Genomic DNA, 17809 nt, shown 5'->3' with positions numbered 1-17809 from the left:
TTAGCTCAAAACACAAACATGTGCCTGCTGTCATGAACATCTCCCCTCAGTTCCCTCAGTTCTGTATTTATTTTTCTATAGAAGAACTGTGCTTTTCTCCTGTTGAAAAGAGCTAGTTTCCTTTAGTATCTTTTCCCATTGTTTGGCATCTTCTGGCATCCTAGGGAAGTTTATAAAATCAACCATAAACTAGTTTTTTCCTTGAGCAAAGACACGGCAGCATCTATCATAATATGGAAGCCAGCACATCACTTTGGGATGGTTGGTTGATTATCATCCTTTACACCAGAGATACTCTTCAAACTTGGATCCAAGCTCTAGTATGATGAGGTCCTCAGGATTCAGTTCATGACCTACTAAGATCATGTTTTAAATTCAGTTCACTCATCTCCTGAAAACCTGTATAGGATCGAACATTTCCAAACATCAGCATGCCTTCTCGTGCACACAGATAGCTTAGATATACCTATAAGGAAAAGCAAAATAAGGACATTGTACCTCTTTTACCGAAATCAGCTTTTACCAAAATCAGCTGTGCCACCAGGGGACAGTGTAGGTCTATGGCCCAGCATGCCATGCTAATTTGAAAGCCAGGAAAAATATCACCAGGTTTGAAAGCAATAACAGAGATTTATTCATCTGGCCAGATGGATGATAGAACAGCATAATTGCCAAAATAATTTGCATAACTCATACAGAAAAAGTGCATCACATTTTATGCAGTTTTGCAGCTATTGAACCTCCCGCTCCTTCCCCTGGTTGTTCAGGAGATGTGTTTCCTAGGATTCACCTTCTCATTGGCTGAGACCTCTTCCTGACATCACAGACCAAGGCAGAGAGGAAGAGAGAATAGCCAGGATTGGTGGGATTCAAAATTAAAGGTCTGTCATTGTGCCCACCTCTCAGGGGTGTGGGCCCCATTTTCCAGACTGGAAATAATAGGTATTTAACACTAATAGACTTTTGGAAGCTTAGATTAATCTCTACACAAAGACTGAGGCTTGAGAAAGTCAATCAAGTGGATAAATAAAATCCTTAATGAATCCTGGGGGCTGCTGGCAACCAGTCTCTCAGCAGGGAGTTCACTGGAAGAAGCTATGTTGTCTCCCAAGACAGTCACATATTCCAAAGTCACATAAGCACTACATAATGTAAGTTAAAATATTTGGGTCTAATGGAGCATGCGTTGGTCTGCTGTAAAACAGCATGGTAACCTATTAGAACAGTTTGATTATGCAATTTTGCAACAGTGAAAAGGTTAGGAGAAAAAGGAAAGAGACACAGAAAGAAAAAGGTGGGACTGTTTTGTTAGTTAAAGAAATACATAATTTCATAGGTGTGAGTGTGTGTGGGCATTTCTTGGGATGACAGGGTTAAGGGAATTTTGTCTTTTTGTTTTTCTTTCCCTTGAGGCTGAGTGGGTGAGGCTTGGGAGATGTCAATCTTGAAGTGTTGAGAGGTCAATTTTGAGGTGTTGAGAGTCACAGCCTAATCTTGGCTCCAGGGTTTCCTCAGAATCACAAAAGGAGAGTTGATCAGATTAAGGTGTTAGGGCTTCCTGGACGTTCAACTCCTCAACTGTTTCCCAAGATCATATATTATAGTAAGTTTCTTTGGGCGCCTGAGAATATGTCTATGGTTGCACCTCAGTTTTTGTGGATATGTGTGAGTCCCCCCCCCCCATCTGTTTATTAATAAAGCATAAACCTGACTCAAGACACAGGAGAAGCTCTAAAATGTTTTTGACAATGTAACCCTCTATAGGGAGTGTGGGGCCACTGTCTATAATCTGGGTGGCTTTCCACCAAACCAGTTTTAGGCTTGATAAATTATTAGCTTAATTTTCCCAGGAATGCTTGGGGTTGGGCTGGGGCTGAGCTTGGCTTAGACCCAACCAAACTCTAAAAATATGTTTATAGGTTATTACTATTATTACAGGAGGGGGGTTGATTTTTCAATAACACCTCCAAATCAGAATTCTCCAATAAAATGTGCCTCCAATAAAATTTGCCTTCAGTCCTCAGTTTTCTAGACAGTGAAAACCTTTGACACCTTTTTTAAAATACCGGTTGAATATCCTTTATTCAGAATCAAAATACCTCAACGTTTGAAATTGTCCACATTGGTGGCTGAGATAATGAGACTTTCGCTTTCTCGTAGTTCAATATACTTTACATAAACTACGTCCTGAAGAGAATGAATAAAAATATTGCATGAATTTACTTTCAAGCTATATATAAGGTGTGTATGATCCATATTTGAAATTTGAATTTTGACTCGGGTCCCATCTCCAAGATATGAACACTTCTGGTCCCAAAGCATTTTAGATAAGGGATATTTAACCTGTTTCTGCTGTGTTTACATTCCTTTGATCACTTTGCCCCATTTCTTGGATGCCTAAATTCTATGCTCAGCTGATGTTCTAAGTTATTACAATGCCAGAAATGTGAGAACTAAAATTTTTCATGGAGGGTGGAATTGTTATGGAGGACAATGCCCTCATTTCTCCTCTCATAGCTACACCCCTACCCACATGTACATACACACAGGGCTTCAACCAGGGACCGTTTCAAACTACAAAATTAAAGCACCATGATTCCGTTTAATTTACCATGGTTCTGTCCTGTGTAATTATGCAATTTGCAGTTTGGAGGAAAATAATTTAAAATCTTAGATGCAGCAGCCATGGCAGTTGAAGTGAAATGATACTGCTGAAATTGAAATTGTGTTGTGTAAAAGGGCTTAAATTCTCCAGAACTTCAGCATTTGTATTTAAAACTAAGACTACATATATGAAAATTGAGATTGCACAAGTGCCTTTTAGAACCTGAGCTGTGACAGCCCAAAAGAAACCAAAATAAGATGAAGGATGGAGCAGAGGAAAGTTTTCTTTGGAACCTTTCTGTCTGTTAGCCAAAGACCTAGCAGTCAGTAGCTGTATGTTTTTATATTGCCCAGTTGGAAACGACTTGAGTATCCGGGAAAGTGGGGAGGGGGGGGGGAGGACACTCTTAGGGCTCAGCGCCCAGCTTGAAAATAGAAGTCAGGGCTGAATTTGAGTCAACCTTGGCCCAAAGGAAGACCTTCGATTTTCGCACTTCCTCTGGAACTTCCTCTGCTTCTGGCTGCTGCAACTGGACAACATGGAAAAGCACCCACCATAAAATCATCTTCCCTCCCTTTGGATGAATTGATATGATCCTGTTTTAAAGCAAGATTTATATTCTCCTAAAATCAGAGAAATCACTCCCTCCCTACTGCCAAAACCCCTTGAATTGTTTGGCTTCCCAAATAATTCCTTTACAAGAGCTATTATGTCAAACGATTTGCCTGGTAAGCACTTTATGACAGCTCAGGCTGTGTAATTGTTGGCCTACCAAATATTGCTTGAAAGATACTCCCAAGGTTTCCTCATCATCTTTTATGTGGGCTGTCTATGACTGTTGGGAATTCTATTCTTAATATTCTCACTCCTTGGTGGTCCGATTGCTCCTCCCTCCCTTTATGGCTAAGGTGGCCATATATAGTATTTTGTAAAGGACAGTCCCCTACCCTCCAACTCTTCTGATTTTGAATGAACAGTTCCAATTCATTTTCAGTCACCCCACGTTTTCACTTGCTTCTGACATATCTAGTGTTTCTCTCTTTTTTTGTCCTCAGATTATTTCAGTTAATTCAAACAGAGTTCAAAATTCAAATACAGCTGACGCACAATTAGCAGAGGAGATGACATAATATTTCCCTTCCCAGTTGGCTCAGGCAAAAGCAATCTACTGCAGACTCTTTTTATTTGTATGTACTTCCTCAGGAATAGTTTTCATCATCTTAACCACACTCTAGTGTTTGGCCACCTTGTTTTTACATGTGAAATGCTGTAGGATAAGCAATCCTCTGTTTGAAAGATTTCCAGAAAACAGAACATTATCAAACTAATTTGCTATTCTGCTACAGCTATATTATTATAGACCAATGGTTCTCAACCTGTGGTTCCCCAGATGTTTTGGCCTTTAACTTCCAGAAATCCTAACAGCTGGTAAATTGGCTGGAATTTCTGGGAGTTGTAGGCCAAAACACATGGGGACCCACAGGTTGAGAACCACTGTTGTAGACAATGAATACAGGCCATGTTGACCATCTTCAATATACGCCTCTGTTCAATAGCAATTGCAAAGCTTTGCCATTCCATAGTCCTACCATCATATTTCTGCACACCTTTATAACCCCACCTTCCTGCACTTCTCCAGTTCCTTTTACTTTTATTTTTTTAGTGCAATTTCAACATAAAAACAAAATAAAAAGGAAAGATATATGTAAAATAAAAAGAAAACAGCCAATTTGAATATAGCAAGCAGGCGAGAGAAGAAAAATACCACCCTGATGTCACATTACTGCCAGCAAGGTGATACAGGAGTGGAAGGAACCTATTGCACAAAGGTAGCTGATGGGAACTTAGTGGGATAGGGAGATATTAATGTGCATGTCCCCCTTCCCATCATTGCTGGGGATAAAAGAATCACTGGTAGGACCTGGAAACCTCAGGACCTGAGATGATCCTGAATGGGCAACATTTTTTTTTTCATTCCTCACAAGCTGTATAGGTGGACTAAAATAACAAATAAACAAGTCAAATCATAGATGTGACAAACTTTCTTTAGGAAACTAAAAGAACTGGTCTGGACAACTTGGTAATGATCAAAGGCAGTCCACAAGCATGCAGCAGGGAGGGCCTTTATAATTTATTAGTACAAAATCATTCCGGTGACTGAATGTAGACATCACTGCTACGTAAAAGAAAAAGGGTTGGACCACAAACAGAAGAAGAATCAAAATGCTAAGGCTCAGAAATCTGCAGAACTATTTCACAACATGGCCATTTTGTATCCTTTCTAAGGAAGCTCTTGAGATCTACAATTGATTTTTTAAGAAACATCAAGTCAGACAACAACACACATTTCAAACCAACACATCACCCATTAATCATAGGCTAAATGCTGGTGAATCCTGACATATTCAGGAGTCCAGATTTTATATTTTCTCACTTGTTGAAAAGTGATAATTCTATTATTTATTACTCAATATGAAAGGGTTTGCATGGTTAAGAATGGCTATTAGCTTGATACACCAAAGCCTTCAAAAACATTACACAGAAGTGGCACCTGGGTACATTGTGATCACAGGCAAGAGGCCACTTAGCTATAGTGGCCTCTTGCCTGTGCATTTCAGGGAATCCTTTCTTTGTATTACATTGTGATCACCCCAAGTGAAACCATAGCTGCTTGAATCCTAGGCTTGTCTGCACCAATGGCACATTCCTGAAAGGGAGAGATTGATCTAGGCACATTTTACCTCTCCCCTTCTCACTCCTCACTAGACTCAAAATGTATTGACTGCTAATGTAAGTGCTAGTTTTGTAGGTCTTCCTTTTACTGACTGAAGGCTTCTGCCACATTGTTGTTGTGTGTCCTCAAGCCATTTCTGATTTATGCCAACCCTAAGGCAAACCTATCATGGGTTTTTCTTGGCAGAAATTGTTCAGAAGGGATTTGCCATTGCCTTCCTCTCAGGGTGAGTGTGACTTGCACAAGGTCGCCCAATGGGTTTCCATAGCTGAATGGGAATCTGAATCATAGAGATGAAAAGGGTTGAAAGTTTCCCCACTCTTCATTTTAAGGCACTGAATTGTTGATTGTATTCACACAAACACCCTACTTTTCGTTGTTGTTGTTGTTGTAAAGGAAGATGTAGTGCTCTAAATATTAACTGTACAAGAACATTGCGGTGGCATCACAGGTGACCAATCAATCAATGTCATGCCTTTCAGTATTACTTTTGTTTCTTTACATGAACCTGGAAAGGAAAGACATATGAAATTATGACACTGTCTAAGTGGATTTCTCTACTGTAAAAATGGTATGTCATTATCATAGAAATATTGGGAATCCACTTCAACACAATTTAACTCTGTTTTCCTTTGAGTTGTTTGCAAACGTAACCCAATCCTAGAATGACAGTGATCAGAGCTACCTCGGAAAGCAAAGCAGGTATTCTAAAACTCCACCTCCCTCTTTCCTTGGTCAAAGTCACATGACAGTCTTAGAAGGAGATAATATGATCTGAAACGACACTGATGCAACAAGTGGTTGATCCCAATCTTCAGAGCCACTTTAGAAGGGACTATTCTGAGCTGGGGGAAGCAGCAGAGTCCATGTCCTCCATGTTGTGGTCCTGAGGTGACACCGGCTGTCCACCTTTCACACGTTTCCATTTCATCCTGCGGTTCTGAAACCATACTTTGACCTGCAGGAGAAGGGGAAAGAACATAGATGGTGATTATAAGCAGTTCCTACATATTGCTATGATTTTGTGGCTGGCTACCTAGAGTAGAGTGCATCTGCACTGTAGAATTAATGCAGTTTGAAACCACTCTAACTGCCATGGTTCAGGGGTCCTCAAACTTTTTAAGTGGAGGGCCGGTTCATGGCCCCTCAGATTGTTGAAGGGCCGAATTATCATTTAAAAAAAAATACAAATTCGTATGCACACTGCACATATCTTATTTGTAGTGCAAAAAACCCCAACCCAACAACATTTATTTATTTACTACATTTATACCCCACTCTCTCTCACCCCGAAGGGGACTCAGATCGGCTTACAAGTTATATGTACATACAATATATTATATTATTAGCATAGCACAATATTAGCATTATACTGTAATAATATTATTAGTAATATTAAATTTGATATATAATATATAATTAATATTATTATATTATACAATATTATTATGTTGTATTATTATTATTAACCGCCCTGAGTCCCCTACTGGGTGAGAAGGGTGGGGTAGAAATACTGTAATAAATAAATAAATATTATATTGTATTACATTACAATATTATTATTAATATTATATGTATACACAATATATTATTAGGATTGCACAGTATTAATAAATTAAAGAACAATGCAATATTTAAAAATAAAATCAATTTTAACCTGTGTAAACCTATCAGGATTTCAATGGGAAGTGTGGGCCTGCTCCTGGCTAATGAGATAGTCAAGTTAAGTAGGATTGTTGGTGTTGTGCCTTCAAGTCATTTTGGACTTTGGGTGAGCCTAAGTCTAAAACTGAGGGCGGGGGCCAGGTCAATGAACTTGGAGGGCTGCATCCGGCCCCCGGGCCTTAGTTTGGGGACCCCTGGTTCAATGCTATGCAGTTCTGGGACTTGTAGCTTATGAGAAGGGACAACTTGACCTTTTCACTAGGTCTATTGTTGAAGATAGATATAGCTGTAGGACACTCAGTGGGGCCAGCCACTGCCAATGAGGGTTTAGGGCAATGTTGATAATTGAAAGGGTGCTTAAAAACCCCTTTGGTCTGATACTGGTAGAAAGATGGGATAGTAATTAAATGAAAATACAATACAATAAATAATTGGAACACTGAATACAATATACTTCAGGTAAAGGTAAAGGTTTTCTCCTGACATTAAGTCTAGTCATGTCCGACTCTGCGGGTTGGTGCTCATCTCCATTTCTAAGCCGAGGAGCCGGCGTTGTCGGTAGATGCCTCCAAGGTCAGGAGGCCAGCATGACTGCATGGAGCGCCGTTACTTTCCTGCTGGAGCGGTACCTATTGCTGTACTCACATTTGCATGTTTTCGAACTGCTAGGTTGGCAGAAGCTGGGTCTAACAATGGGAGCTCACCCCACTCCCCAGATTTGAACTGCCGACCTTTCAATCAGCAAGTTCAGCAGCTCAGCGGTTTAATCCGCTGCACCACTGGGGGCTCCACATATATCTTAGCCCAGTGTATAAAACTATAGTGCAGATTACTTACATGCTTACTCATGCATGTTGTTCATGCACTAATCTTGGATAAGCAACTTGACAGCACCTATTTTGCCCTCCTTTCTAATGCCTCCTTATCCTTCAGTCAGATTTGGACTGCATAGCAGTTCAAATAGAACATTGTCACCTGAAAGTCATTCAATAGAAGTGGGTATAAGGTAGCTTATTCCTAGATTGTCCTCTCAGGAAGAAGAGTTAGTGTGGTATCGTGGTTTGAATGTTGGACCTTAAATCTGGAGACCAGGGTTTAAATCCCATCTTGACCAATTGCATGATTTTAAGCAACTCATACCCTCGCATCCTCAGAGGAAAGCCATGACCCTCTGGGCAAATATTGGCAAGAAATCCCCATTATAGATTCACCATAGGATCATCACAAGTCGAAAATTTACACAACAACAACAAACAAAAAAATGTACCCTTAGCACACCAAACTTCGCTCCAGCCATGGAAAGGCGAGGGTTAATAAATACCACTTCCTCCAGCATTATTCCCCTGATCAAAATTGGACAGAAAAACACACTGCTTGGTGTTTCCTTTATAGTCATTTAAAAAAAAACTTTAAAATGGATATCCAACTTCAAGTCTGGCTTGGGTCCCGTGTGAGAGAAAAGGTGCAGTCTTTGAAATGTTCCAGCTGTTTCTATACAGAAGTATAGGTCTTTTTGTGCCAGAACCATTTATGTGCTGTTTCTTTTCAGCAGCCCATGACAACAGCAGCCAAAGAAGCAGAAGCAAAGGCAGAAATGGATTTTTCCAGTAGTAATTTAACAGCCAACAATCACTGACAGTTTCAAGTCTGCAGTTCAGCACTCAAATATGACATGTACACATTCAGCCCCCGGATTAAGGCAAAGCAGGGGTTTTGAAACATGTCAGAAGCTGGGAAGGGTGACAAAATTTGTTCAGTTGGCATTTATCTACCAATGTACCAGATTTTGACCTTTCCAAAATCTTAACAGTAAGGCAAAACACAATTTTGCATACCTCCCCAAATTACAAAATCCAAGATTTCCATAGATCAGTGGTTCCCAACCTTTGGGCCTCCAGATGTTTTGGACTTCAGCTTCCACAGTTCCTAACAGCTGGTAAACTGGCTGGGATTTCTGGAAGTTGAAGTCCAAAACGCCGGGAGGACCAAATGTTTGGAACCACTGCCGTAGATTATGATGATGATGATGATGATATTTATTTATATCCCATTTGTATCTCTTAATTGAAATGCAAAGAATGAAACCTTGGCAGTTAAAGAAGTATCACAGTATTATCATTGCCTAACATGAAAAAGATACCTACCTCTGGCTTCAGTTCCCCACCTAAAGGTCAACAATATTAGGTAGATATATAGGTTCATTAAGTCTAAAGCCCTTCCAAATGTCTTTAGCCTTCTTTAGTCTGCTTTAATAAAGATTTAGGGTTTTTTTCTTATTGTAATTATATGACCAGAGACAGAAACACTGAGCTGGAAGAGACCACAAGGGCCATTCCTGTTTTTAAAACTCCAGAGATGGAGACTCCACCATACTCCAAGGCAGCACATTGCAATATTGTACAGCTCTTGCCATCAAGAAGTTCTTCCTATGTTTAGGTAGAATCTATTTTTCTGTAGTTTCTATTGACTTCTATCTATTACTATTTCTATTCTCTATTTGAGGAGCCCCAGTGCCGAAGTGTGTTAAAGCGCTGAGCTGCTGAACTTGCAGACCGAAAGGTCCCAGGTTCAAATCCCAGGAGCGGAGTGAGCGCCTGCTATTAGCTCCAGCTTCTGCCAACCTAGCAGTTCGAAAACATGCCAATGTGAGTAGATCAATAGGTACTGCTCTGGCAGGAAGGTAACGGTGCTCCATGCAGTCATGCCGGCCACATGACCTTGGAGGTGTCTACGGACAATGCCAGCTCTTGGGCTTAGAAATGGAGATGAGCACCAACCCTCAAGAGTCAGACATGACTGGACTTAACGTCAGAGGAAACCTTTACCTTTACCTATTCTCTATTTATAGAGAGATATGTATAATCACAGATGTCCATATTTCTCTAAAGCTGTGGTGGATGTATTCTAAGTGGCTGGGATTTTGACAGGGACGGCCCTGATTAATGCTCTGTTGGTCCACTTTTTCAACTGCATTTCACTCACCTCCTCCCACTTTCCCTCCTTTTCCCCACTTACTTCAATTCCTGCAAATGGAACTCAAAGTGTAAAAAGTAGTGAGGAGAGGAGAGGGCAGAATCTTGTCCTTCCCAGTAAGGCTCAGGCAAAAGTAATTCACCATACTGTGATATTGCTTGTCCATATGTATCCTGATATACATCGGTAAAATGTAGGAAGGCATATTTTAACCCTTTTTCTAAATACGATGTGAAATAGGCAAGGTGCATCACAATAATGTTTATTTGAGGGGAGTCAATGAATGGGATTATAGTCATCCCTCCAAATTTGCATTTAACTTTTGCCTATTTGATTATTCACAAATTATAGCTACTCATGCCATGACATTCAAATTATTTATTTTTTTCAAAAATCTAACAAACAGTACAAATGAGGTAAAGAATAAAATGAAATTGGAATGTCCTGAGAAACTTTTTTTCTATATACAGTAGAGTCTCACTTATCCAACACTCGCTTATCCAACGTTCTGGATTATCCAACGCATTTTTGTAGTCAATGTTTTCAATATATCGTGATATTTTGGCGCTAAATTTGTAAATACAGTAATTACTACATAACATTACTGTGTATTGAACTACTTTTTCTGTCAAATTTGTTGTAAAACATGGAGTTTTGGTGCTTAATTTGTAAAATCATAACCTAATTTAATGTTTAATAGGCTTTTCCTTAATCTCTCCTTATTATCCAACATATTCGCTTATCCAATGTTCTGCTGGCCCATTTATGTTGGATAAGCAAGACTTTATTGTACAATATTTTATTTTCATAGTGGTGCTCTCACCCTAAGATTCCTTCCTTTCTCTTAAACCAGAGTTTCTCAAATGGTGCTCCCCCAGATGTTTTGGACTTCACCTTCCACAATTCCTGACAGCTGGTAAGCTATCTAGGATTTCTGGGAGTTGTAGGCCAAAACACATGGGGACTCAAAGGTTGAGAACCACTGGTTTAGACCCTGATAGTTAGTAAGTTAGAACCAGGCCTGGGAAACCTAACCTTCCATGAATGTGCTTTTGTTGTGTGCCTTCAAGTGATTTCTGACTTATGGCAACCCTAAGGCATATCTTGACAAGATTCAGCCATGGTTCTCGATGTTTGACCCTCTAAGTATCTTTGGACTTCATCTTCTAGAATAATCTACTGTTGACCCTGCAAGCAAGCGGTTCTGGAAATTGAAAATCAATGTTTCTGAATAGTTGAAAACAATTGTTTTAGCGCCATCCAGTATGGTGGTCATCACTACATCACAGATCTCCCCCATTTCTAGATACTGTTGCCAAACAAGAGTAAGGTCAGTTATCTTATGCAGGAGGAGAATCCAATAACCAACTGGTGCCTCACCTGTCTTTCCGTCAGATCCAGATTCACTGCAATCTCATATCTTCGGAGCCTCGTCAGATAGTTGTGGTGTGCAAATTCTGCCTCCAATTCCCGCAACTGGTCCTTTGTGAAGGCAGTGCGCTCCTTCCGTGCTTTGGAGCTATTGGCTTCTGCTTTTGTGGTAGTGGAAGCAGAGCTGTTGCCACCTCCACCTGTGTCCTGGTTCTCTGTAAGAGGAGAATAGAAACATTCCTATGAAACCAAGTTTTTCTTAGAGGAAAAGACCTGGCATCACTGCTTGCTGTAGAATCCCAGCAAATACCCATAATCTATATCAGGAAGAAGAGTTCAAGATTTTCCATCCCATGGCTCAATCATTAATCAGAGTTGAGAGTCTCTGTAATACTTCTGTAATGTCATCTTCTTCTGTAATGTAATGGTGATAAGTTATATTTTGTGTATACAACTCAATAAAAATAATAATTAGAGTTGAGATTGCAGTCAAGAAATCAGAAGACAACTAGGAAAGGTTGTTGTGAAGGAACTAGGCAAGTTTCTGAAGTGTAAAGATACATCACTGAATACTAAAGTTGGGATGGGCCATATTCCCCATTTCTACGTATGGTGTTGGAGAAAAGTTCTGTGGATATACTAGATCACCAAAAAGAGAAATAAATGGGTCCTAGAACAAATTGGGCCTCAATTCTCCCTAGAAGCCAAGATAACTAAACTTTGGGCATATCGTGAGAAGAGATGACTCATTAGGAAAAAAAATGATAATGTGAAAGACAGAGAGAAAAGAGGAAAACCACATTTGAGATAGATAGATTTCAATTAAGGAAGTAATAGCCCTACATCTGCAAGACCTGAGCAACACTGTTGAGGATAGAATGTCTTGGACGTCTCTCAGTCATTGGACTGCCACACATGGAGGTCAACTTGACAGCAGTTAACAACAGCAAAAACCAAAAGAAACTAAATGGAAGATTATAAGAGATTGTTAACAACAGAATAAAAGTTAGTGCCAGTTGAAAAAAAAGCTCTAGGATTTCATGGACTTTAAAAAAACAGCTGTCTGTGCTGACACATCTGCCAGCTGAGTTTATCTGGGCTTGAATCATTTTTGACCATTGAGCTGGCTCTCTAAAAGACAAACTGGAAAACTTTAAAATCTTGGACTCTTCTTATCATTGCCTTGGCTCGTGTTTTTTTTTTTTTTTTTTAGAGTGGGTGGGGTCCAAATCCTCTCCAGAAAAGAATTCTTTGGGACAGTCCCAAACCTGCTTAACATTTATTAGACTGCTTGCACAAACTCTTTTCAGTCCATGTGGACTACACATGCAAAGTAAAGATTGTATTTCAGTCCATTTTTAATAGCAAGTTAAAAAAATAGAAAATTTCTTCATAATCAGGGCTTCTTTCGCATTATAAAGTTCTAGCAGTTTAGGAAGGAGTGCTTAGAATTCTCAGCCAAATAACTCCAATGCCTCACCAAGTATAAACCCCAGAATGTTATAGGTCAGGTGATTTAGAGACTTTAAAAAATGAATGTAGGCTAAACTTAACTTCCAAATTTATGCATCCAACTGTATGCAACCTATTTTGGGAAGAGGATTCAGTATCCTGAGAGCCACCATGGTTTAGTGGTTTCAATGTTGGGTTATATCTCTGAAGACTAGGTTTTGGATACCTGCTTCACCTACTGGATGACCTTGGGGAAGTCACACTCTCGCAGCCTCAGAGGAAAGTAAAGTTACTAGCCGTCCCTGAACAAACCTTGCCAGGAAAACCCAGTGATAGGGTCACCTTAGTATCACCAAAAGTTGACATGACTTGAAGACACACAACAACAACAACAACAACAACAACAACAACAACAACAAGTGCAGTATTTTGGATTGTAGTCCATCATTCTGGAGGATTACAAAGGATGTACTTCAGAATACATGTATCAGTTTTAAAGTGCCAAATACTCTCAGTTTTTAAAATTTAAAATACTTAAATGATTAAGTGTAGGGTTGGTGCAATAATAAAAAATATTCGCAAAGCAAGTGCAAAATCATTATACAATCAGCTCTTTGTATCCACAGATTCTGTATCCATGGGTTACAATTTTTTTTAAACCCCCCCCCCCCCAAAAAAAAATCCTTTTATTTTGGTATTTTGTATAAGGGACACCATTTTATTACTTCATTATATTAAAGGCACATGAGCATCCATAGATTTTGGAATCCACAGTGGGTCCCAGAACCAAACCCAAGTGGATACCAGGGCCCCACTGTAGTTATACAGTGACATTGAATAATACATTTTACTCTGGGCTAGGCCATGTGGAATCACAAAGACAAGAAAGCTGCTGAACACATACAGTGAACAACCACAACCAGCTTCAACACATTTGAGATCAAGACAGCCTGTCCAGGCCAGAAGTTGGGACCAAGTCAGGTGTGAGACTTAGCACTTCGTCTTCTGCTCTGCACCCTGGAATTAAGAGTTGCCAGGTGTGACCTTAGGAGCTTGCCCTTCTGTTCAAAAGTTAGAGGGCTATGAATCATGATGCAGCTGTGGCTTCTCCTATCATTGATTGCCTTTTTCACTTTCTTGACTTCTAGTTCAACTTCACAGAAACACAGCAAGGAGAGCAACGGAGAGAAAAGGGCAAGGAAAGCCAACCACATACCTTCCAACTATCTCTATTTGGCAGTCCCAATTAATACGGCTGTCCCATCTTTTCCCAGTTGTCCCAGTTTCTCTCTATCCTCCCATTTTCCCTATTGTCTTGGCTAACTTCAGTTGCTTCAAACTGGGAAAATGACTTGCATGTAATTAATTCAATTGGGGGAGAGGACAGGGACAAAATCTTGCTCTTCTCAGCACTCTCAGGCAAAGGAAAACCCCTGTAGCCTCTCCTAGCTTCTTCTGCATTCATTGCTTTTGTCATCTTCAGCACATTCTGATGCTGCTTGGCCACACATGCCCTGGTTTTCATCTGTGAAATGTTGGAAAGTATGCAATAAGGTTATTTGGTCTCTTAAAGGAAAAGTATGCAAGATCTCTTGGGTGTAACTTGGCAACCTTTTCTGGAATTGCTAAATACTGAAGATGGTCTCAATTTTAGATGGAATTGGAGACATTCTTCTTTTGGAAAAGCTTTCCTTTTCAGCTCCTTTTGCTAAAAAGTATGATGGAAATTTTATATGTATGCCAATATGATTGTTAATGTGGTTCAAATCTGGGGTTGCAGGTGCCTCCATAGTGTAGGCCACAGACACTCAAATTAACATAGGTATATTATAAGCAGAACTTATCATATCTCTTCTATGCATATGTTGTCTTACACTTCTTTCCAGTGAAATCATTAACAAGGACACTACTGCAGTTCCCAAAATAACAAATTCCAAAAATATTTAGGAAAAACCATCCTATTTTCAAAGCAATTCCAAAGCAATTTTATTTCAAGGGCAGGCATGTCAAGCCTCTTAGTGGAATTTTTGCCCCTGGTCCCAGTAGGGCAAAATATCCAACAACAATTACAGTTGTCCCTCCACATTTGCCGTTTTGATTTTTGTGGATTTGATTATTCACTGATTTGATTAAAATATTCTTGTGAATCTCTTATTCTTCCATTGTGACCATGATCAAGTTCCTTCTCACCATACTAGAAGACCTAAAGATTTCTAAAGGAAACACCTCTCTAGGTACTCAAGTGCAATTCCATATCATTTTCCAGCAGAAGGTAATTACAGAATCATGCTGGAAGACCTAGAAATTCATTGAAAGGTGTTCTTTCAGATAAAGAATCCCAGCAATGTCTTTATTAATAGGTTTTCACTTTCACAGGAGTCCTGTGCCCCTGACCCCAGTGAATGTGGAGAACTAGCTGTAGTTCATTCTCTGCATCTTGTAACCAAAAGCCTTGTTTCTTATCACAATCAGATCTTTAACCATTTGTGCAGGAGACAGGACAAGGCCTTTTGTGTGGTAGCCCTGAAGTCAAGGAACCTTTACCAAAAGGCCCAGTTGGTTCCCCTTACTGTTAACATTCAGAAAGCCTATTGAAAATTATATTCCCTTATGCCTCAAGTTAACTTTCCACCACCTCAACTTTAGCTATGTAGTGTTTAGTGCAATGTTCCCATACATTGGTCCTCCATATGTTTGGGACTTCAACTCCCAGAATTCCTAACTATTGGCCAAAACACCTGGAGGACCAAAACTTGAGAATTACTAGTTTCATGGATTTTGTTTCTGTTCTGTTCTTCATTGATCACAAAGAGGAAGATCATGATAATACTAATACTGTATTGCAAATTATTCTGGTTTTATGTTACAAGCAGCTTTGCTGGATTCTAGACCAAAACCCAAGATAAATAAACCAACAAAGGTGTTGGAGTCACATTAAACTCCACCTACCTGCATTCCCCTTTTTCCTCCGGGATAGTTTCTTCTCCATTTCCCTCACTGCATTCCCTGCTAAGATGTAGTCTTCACCTGTTCCTATGGATGTATCCACCACATTGCCACTCTCAGGTTCTCCTGTCCCTTGAGCCAATTCAGCAGGAAGCCGCCTTCTCCCCTCTAGAGCCGTGAAATGCCAGGCGGAGTTCTGGAAGGAGAGATGATGCTGATCAACAAAAGCCCGCTCATCCCGGGGATGGCTTTGAGGGGCCGCAGCCAAGCAAGAGGTGGAAAAGTCCGAATAACCCCCCAAGTCTGGTTTGTGATGGAATGAAAAGGGGGGTTGTGAGTAATGGTGAAGGCCTGCTGTTCCCCCGACCTCAGCATGGGGGTTCCTCAAGCATCCCCAGAGGGTGGCCGTAGGGTGAGAGTTTCTCATACAGCTCCCGGCGGCAGGTGGATCCATCTAGGAGCACAGAACTTTTCTATCATAAGATGCTCGCCAAATAAATTCCCGTTGTAAGGTTGATTTTGTTCAGCACTCCAACCAACCCCAAAAGAATCAGGTCCTTTCCGGTGAAAAGAAAACTTTCCAGCTTTTTCCTTTTGCTCTGTCATGGGTTTGTTGGCTGAGGAGGTCCAGGGAAATGCTCCATAAACGTCAGCAGGAGGACTTCACTTCTGTTGCTTCTGAAGCCAGCAGCTTCCTTGCTGTGAAGCGCTGAAGTCCAGAAAAGACTTTTAAAGACTTTGCTGGGGTGTGAGTGACAAGTTTAGGAAGGGAACTGTGTCTGTGTGTCTGTGCATGTGTGTGTGTGTGAGAGAGAGAGAGAGAGGAGCAGGAGGGAGGGCTTAACCTGAACGCCCGCAACCCCTCCAACCAAAGCCAAGCCTGCAACTATTAATCACCCGAAACCTTAGAGGCGCATCTAATGGGAAATGCAGATGGAGACTTTTAAAGAAACATTGTCTGTACTTTTTTTTTTAAAAGGAGGAGGTAGTACACACATACACACAAGGAGGGTTTAATGTTTCCTTCTCACACTCTGGAGTTATTTTTATTGCAAAGGGAGAGAGGAAACACTTTTTATTATTTGTAAAAAAAAAATACTGTACCAGATCAAGGTGTGTAACAGGGACAAGATAAAGAGAGAAAGGAAAAGCCATACTAGAGAGGCCGAGACATTTAAAAATGAAAGACCTAGTTTCAGAATTAGAAGTTTAAGCAAAGAGTAAAGTAAGTTTCAAAGCAAAAAAAAAAAAAAGGCGGGAGGGGGAGGGAACAAACACATCAAAGCTATGGGAGAGAAACCAGAGCTGCTTCAGAACCACCATTCTGAAAGAGAACTGAACTTGTGAGGGTTTTTTTTATATGAAAGCCTCATCCCCAACTGATTTTGTGACCCTGTTGTGGATGTATATGTATTAGCATTTCTTTTCCAAAATTTCTTCAATAGGACCAGCCCTTCCATTAGTTGGAAGAAGACAGTTGCCTCAGGTGGCAAATGTTGGTGAACAGTGGAACAGCCCTCTTCACAGCCATTTCTCCTGAACCCTTTGACTATTGGAGGAAGAGTTTTTTGTGCCACCAAAGCCTGTCTTACACTTTCTAATAGGCCTTCTCCTTCCATATCATTTCCTATGGTTGAAGTAAGAATCAACTACAGGCTGGACACCTTCTTGCACACCTGGAATGGAGGTGGGAGTACCATTTTGCCTTTGGCCTTGGACATTAAAATGTCTTTGGGATGGCCATGGCATTCAAGCAAAACAGGAATGGACAAACTAACACTGCTACAATTCGTAAGTTATCCATTGGTCATGAATTCAATGCTATAAGGTTGCACCACAGTTTTTTTATTATGGCAAATTCTTGAGTTATCTTTTTGGCACATGTGCATTTTTGATGGATCATTCCACAGCAAGTCAGATTGGCTATTATCATATTTTTTCAGACATATCTTGTTTACAGTTCTCAAGGTCTGAGAAGGAACACAAAGATGTTGAGGTTCAGATGCTTCCTAATTCAGAACTTGGGGGAAAAAATTTTATTGCATTTCCCACAATCCAACAAC

General features: G+C 40.2%; 1 protein-coding gene across 1 annotated transcript; it reads right to left on the bottom strand.

The window, feature by feature from the left end:
• Nucleotides 1-4686: 4686 nt before the first annotated feature.
• On the bottom strand, nucleotides 4687-16643 carry meox1 (mesenchyme homeobox 1). Its single transcript, XM_008113538.3, has 3 exons — nucleotides 15750-16643; nucleotides 11358-11563; nucleotides 4687-6297 (listed from the first exon to the last, which is right to left on the bottom strand). Exons 1-3 carry the CDS (start codon nucleotides 16198-16200, stop codon nucleotides 6175-6177), a joined length of 780 nt encoding a protein of 259 aa, XP_008111745.1. The 5' UTR covers nucleotides 16201-16643; the 3' UTR covers nucleotides 4687-6174.
• Nucleotides 16644-17809: the final 1166 nt, after the last annotated feature.

This window comes from Anolis carolinensis, chromosome 6 (genome assembly GCF_035594765.1).
Source record: "Anolis carolinensis isolate JA03-04 chromosome 6, rAnoCar3.1.pri, whole genome shotgun sequence".
Classification (NCBI taxonomy): Eukaryota; Metazoa; Chordata; class Lepidosauria; order Squamata; family Dactyloidae; genus Anolis; species Anolis carolinensis.
This window is presented reverse-complemented; position numbering and strand designations above follow the sequence as displayed.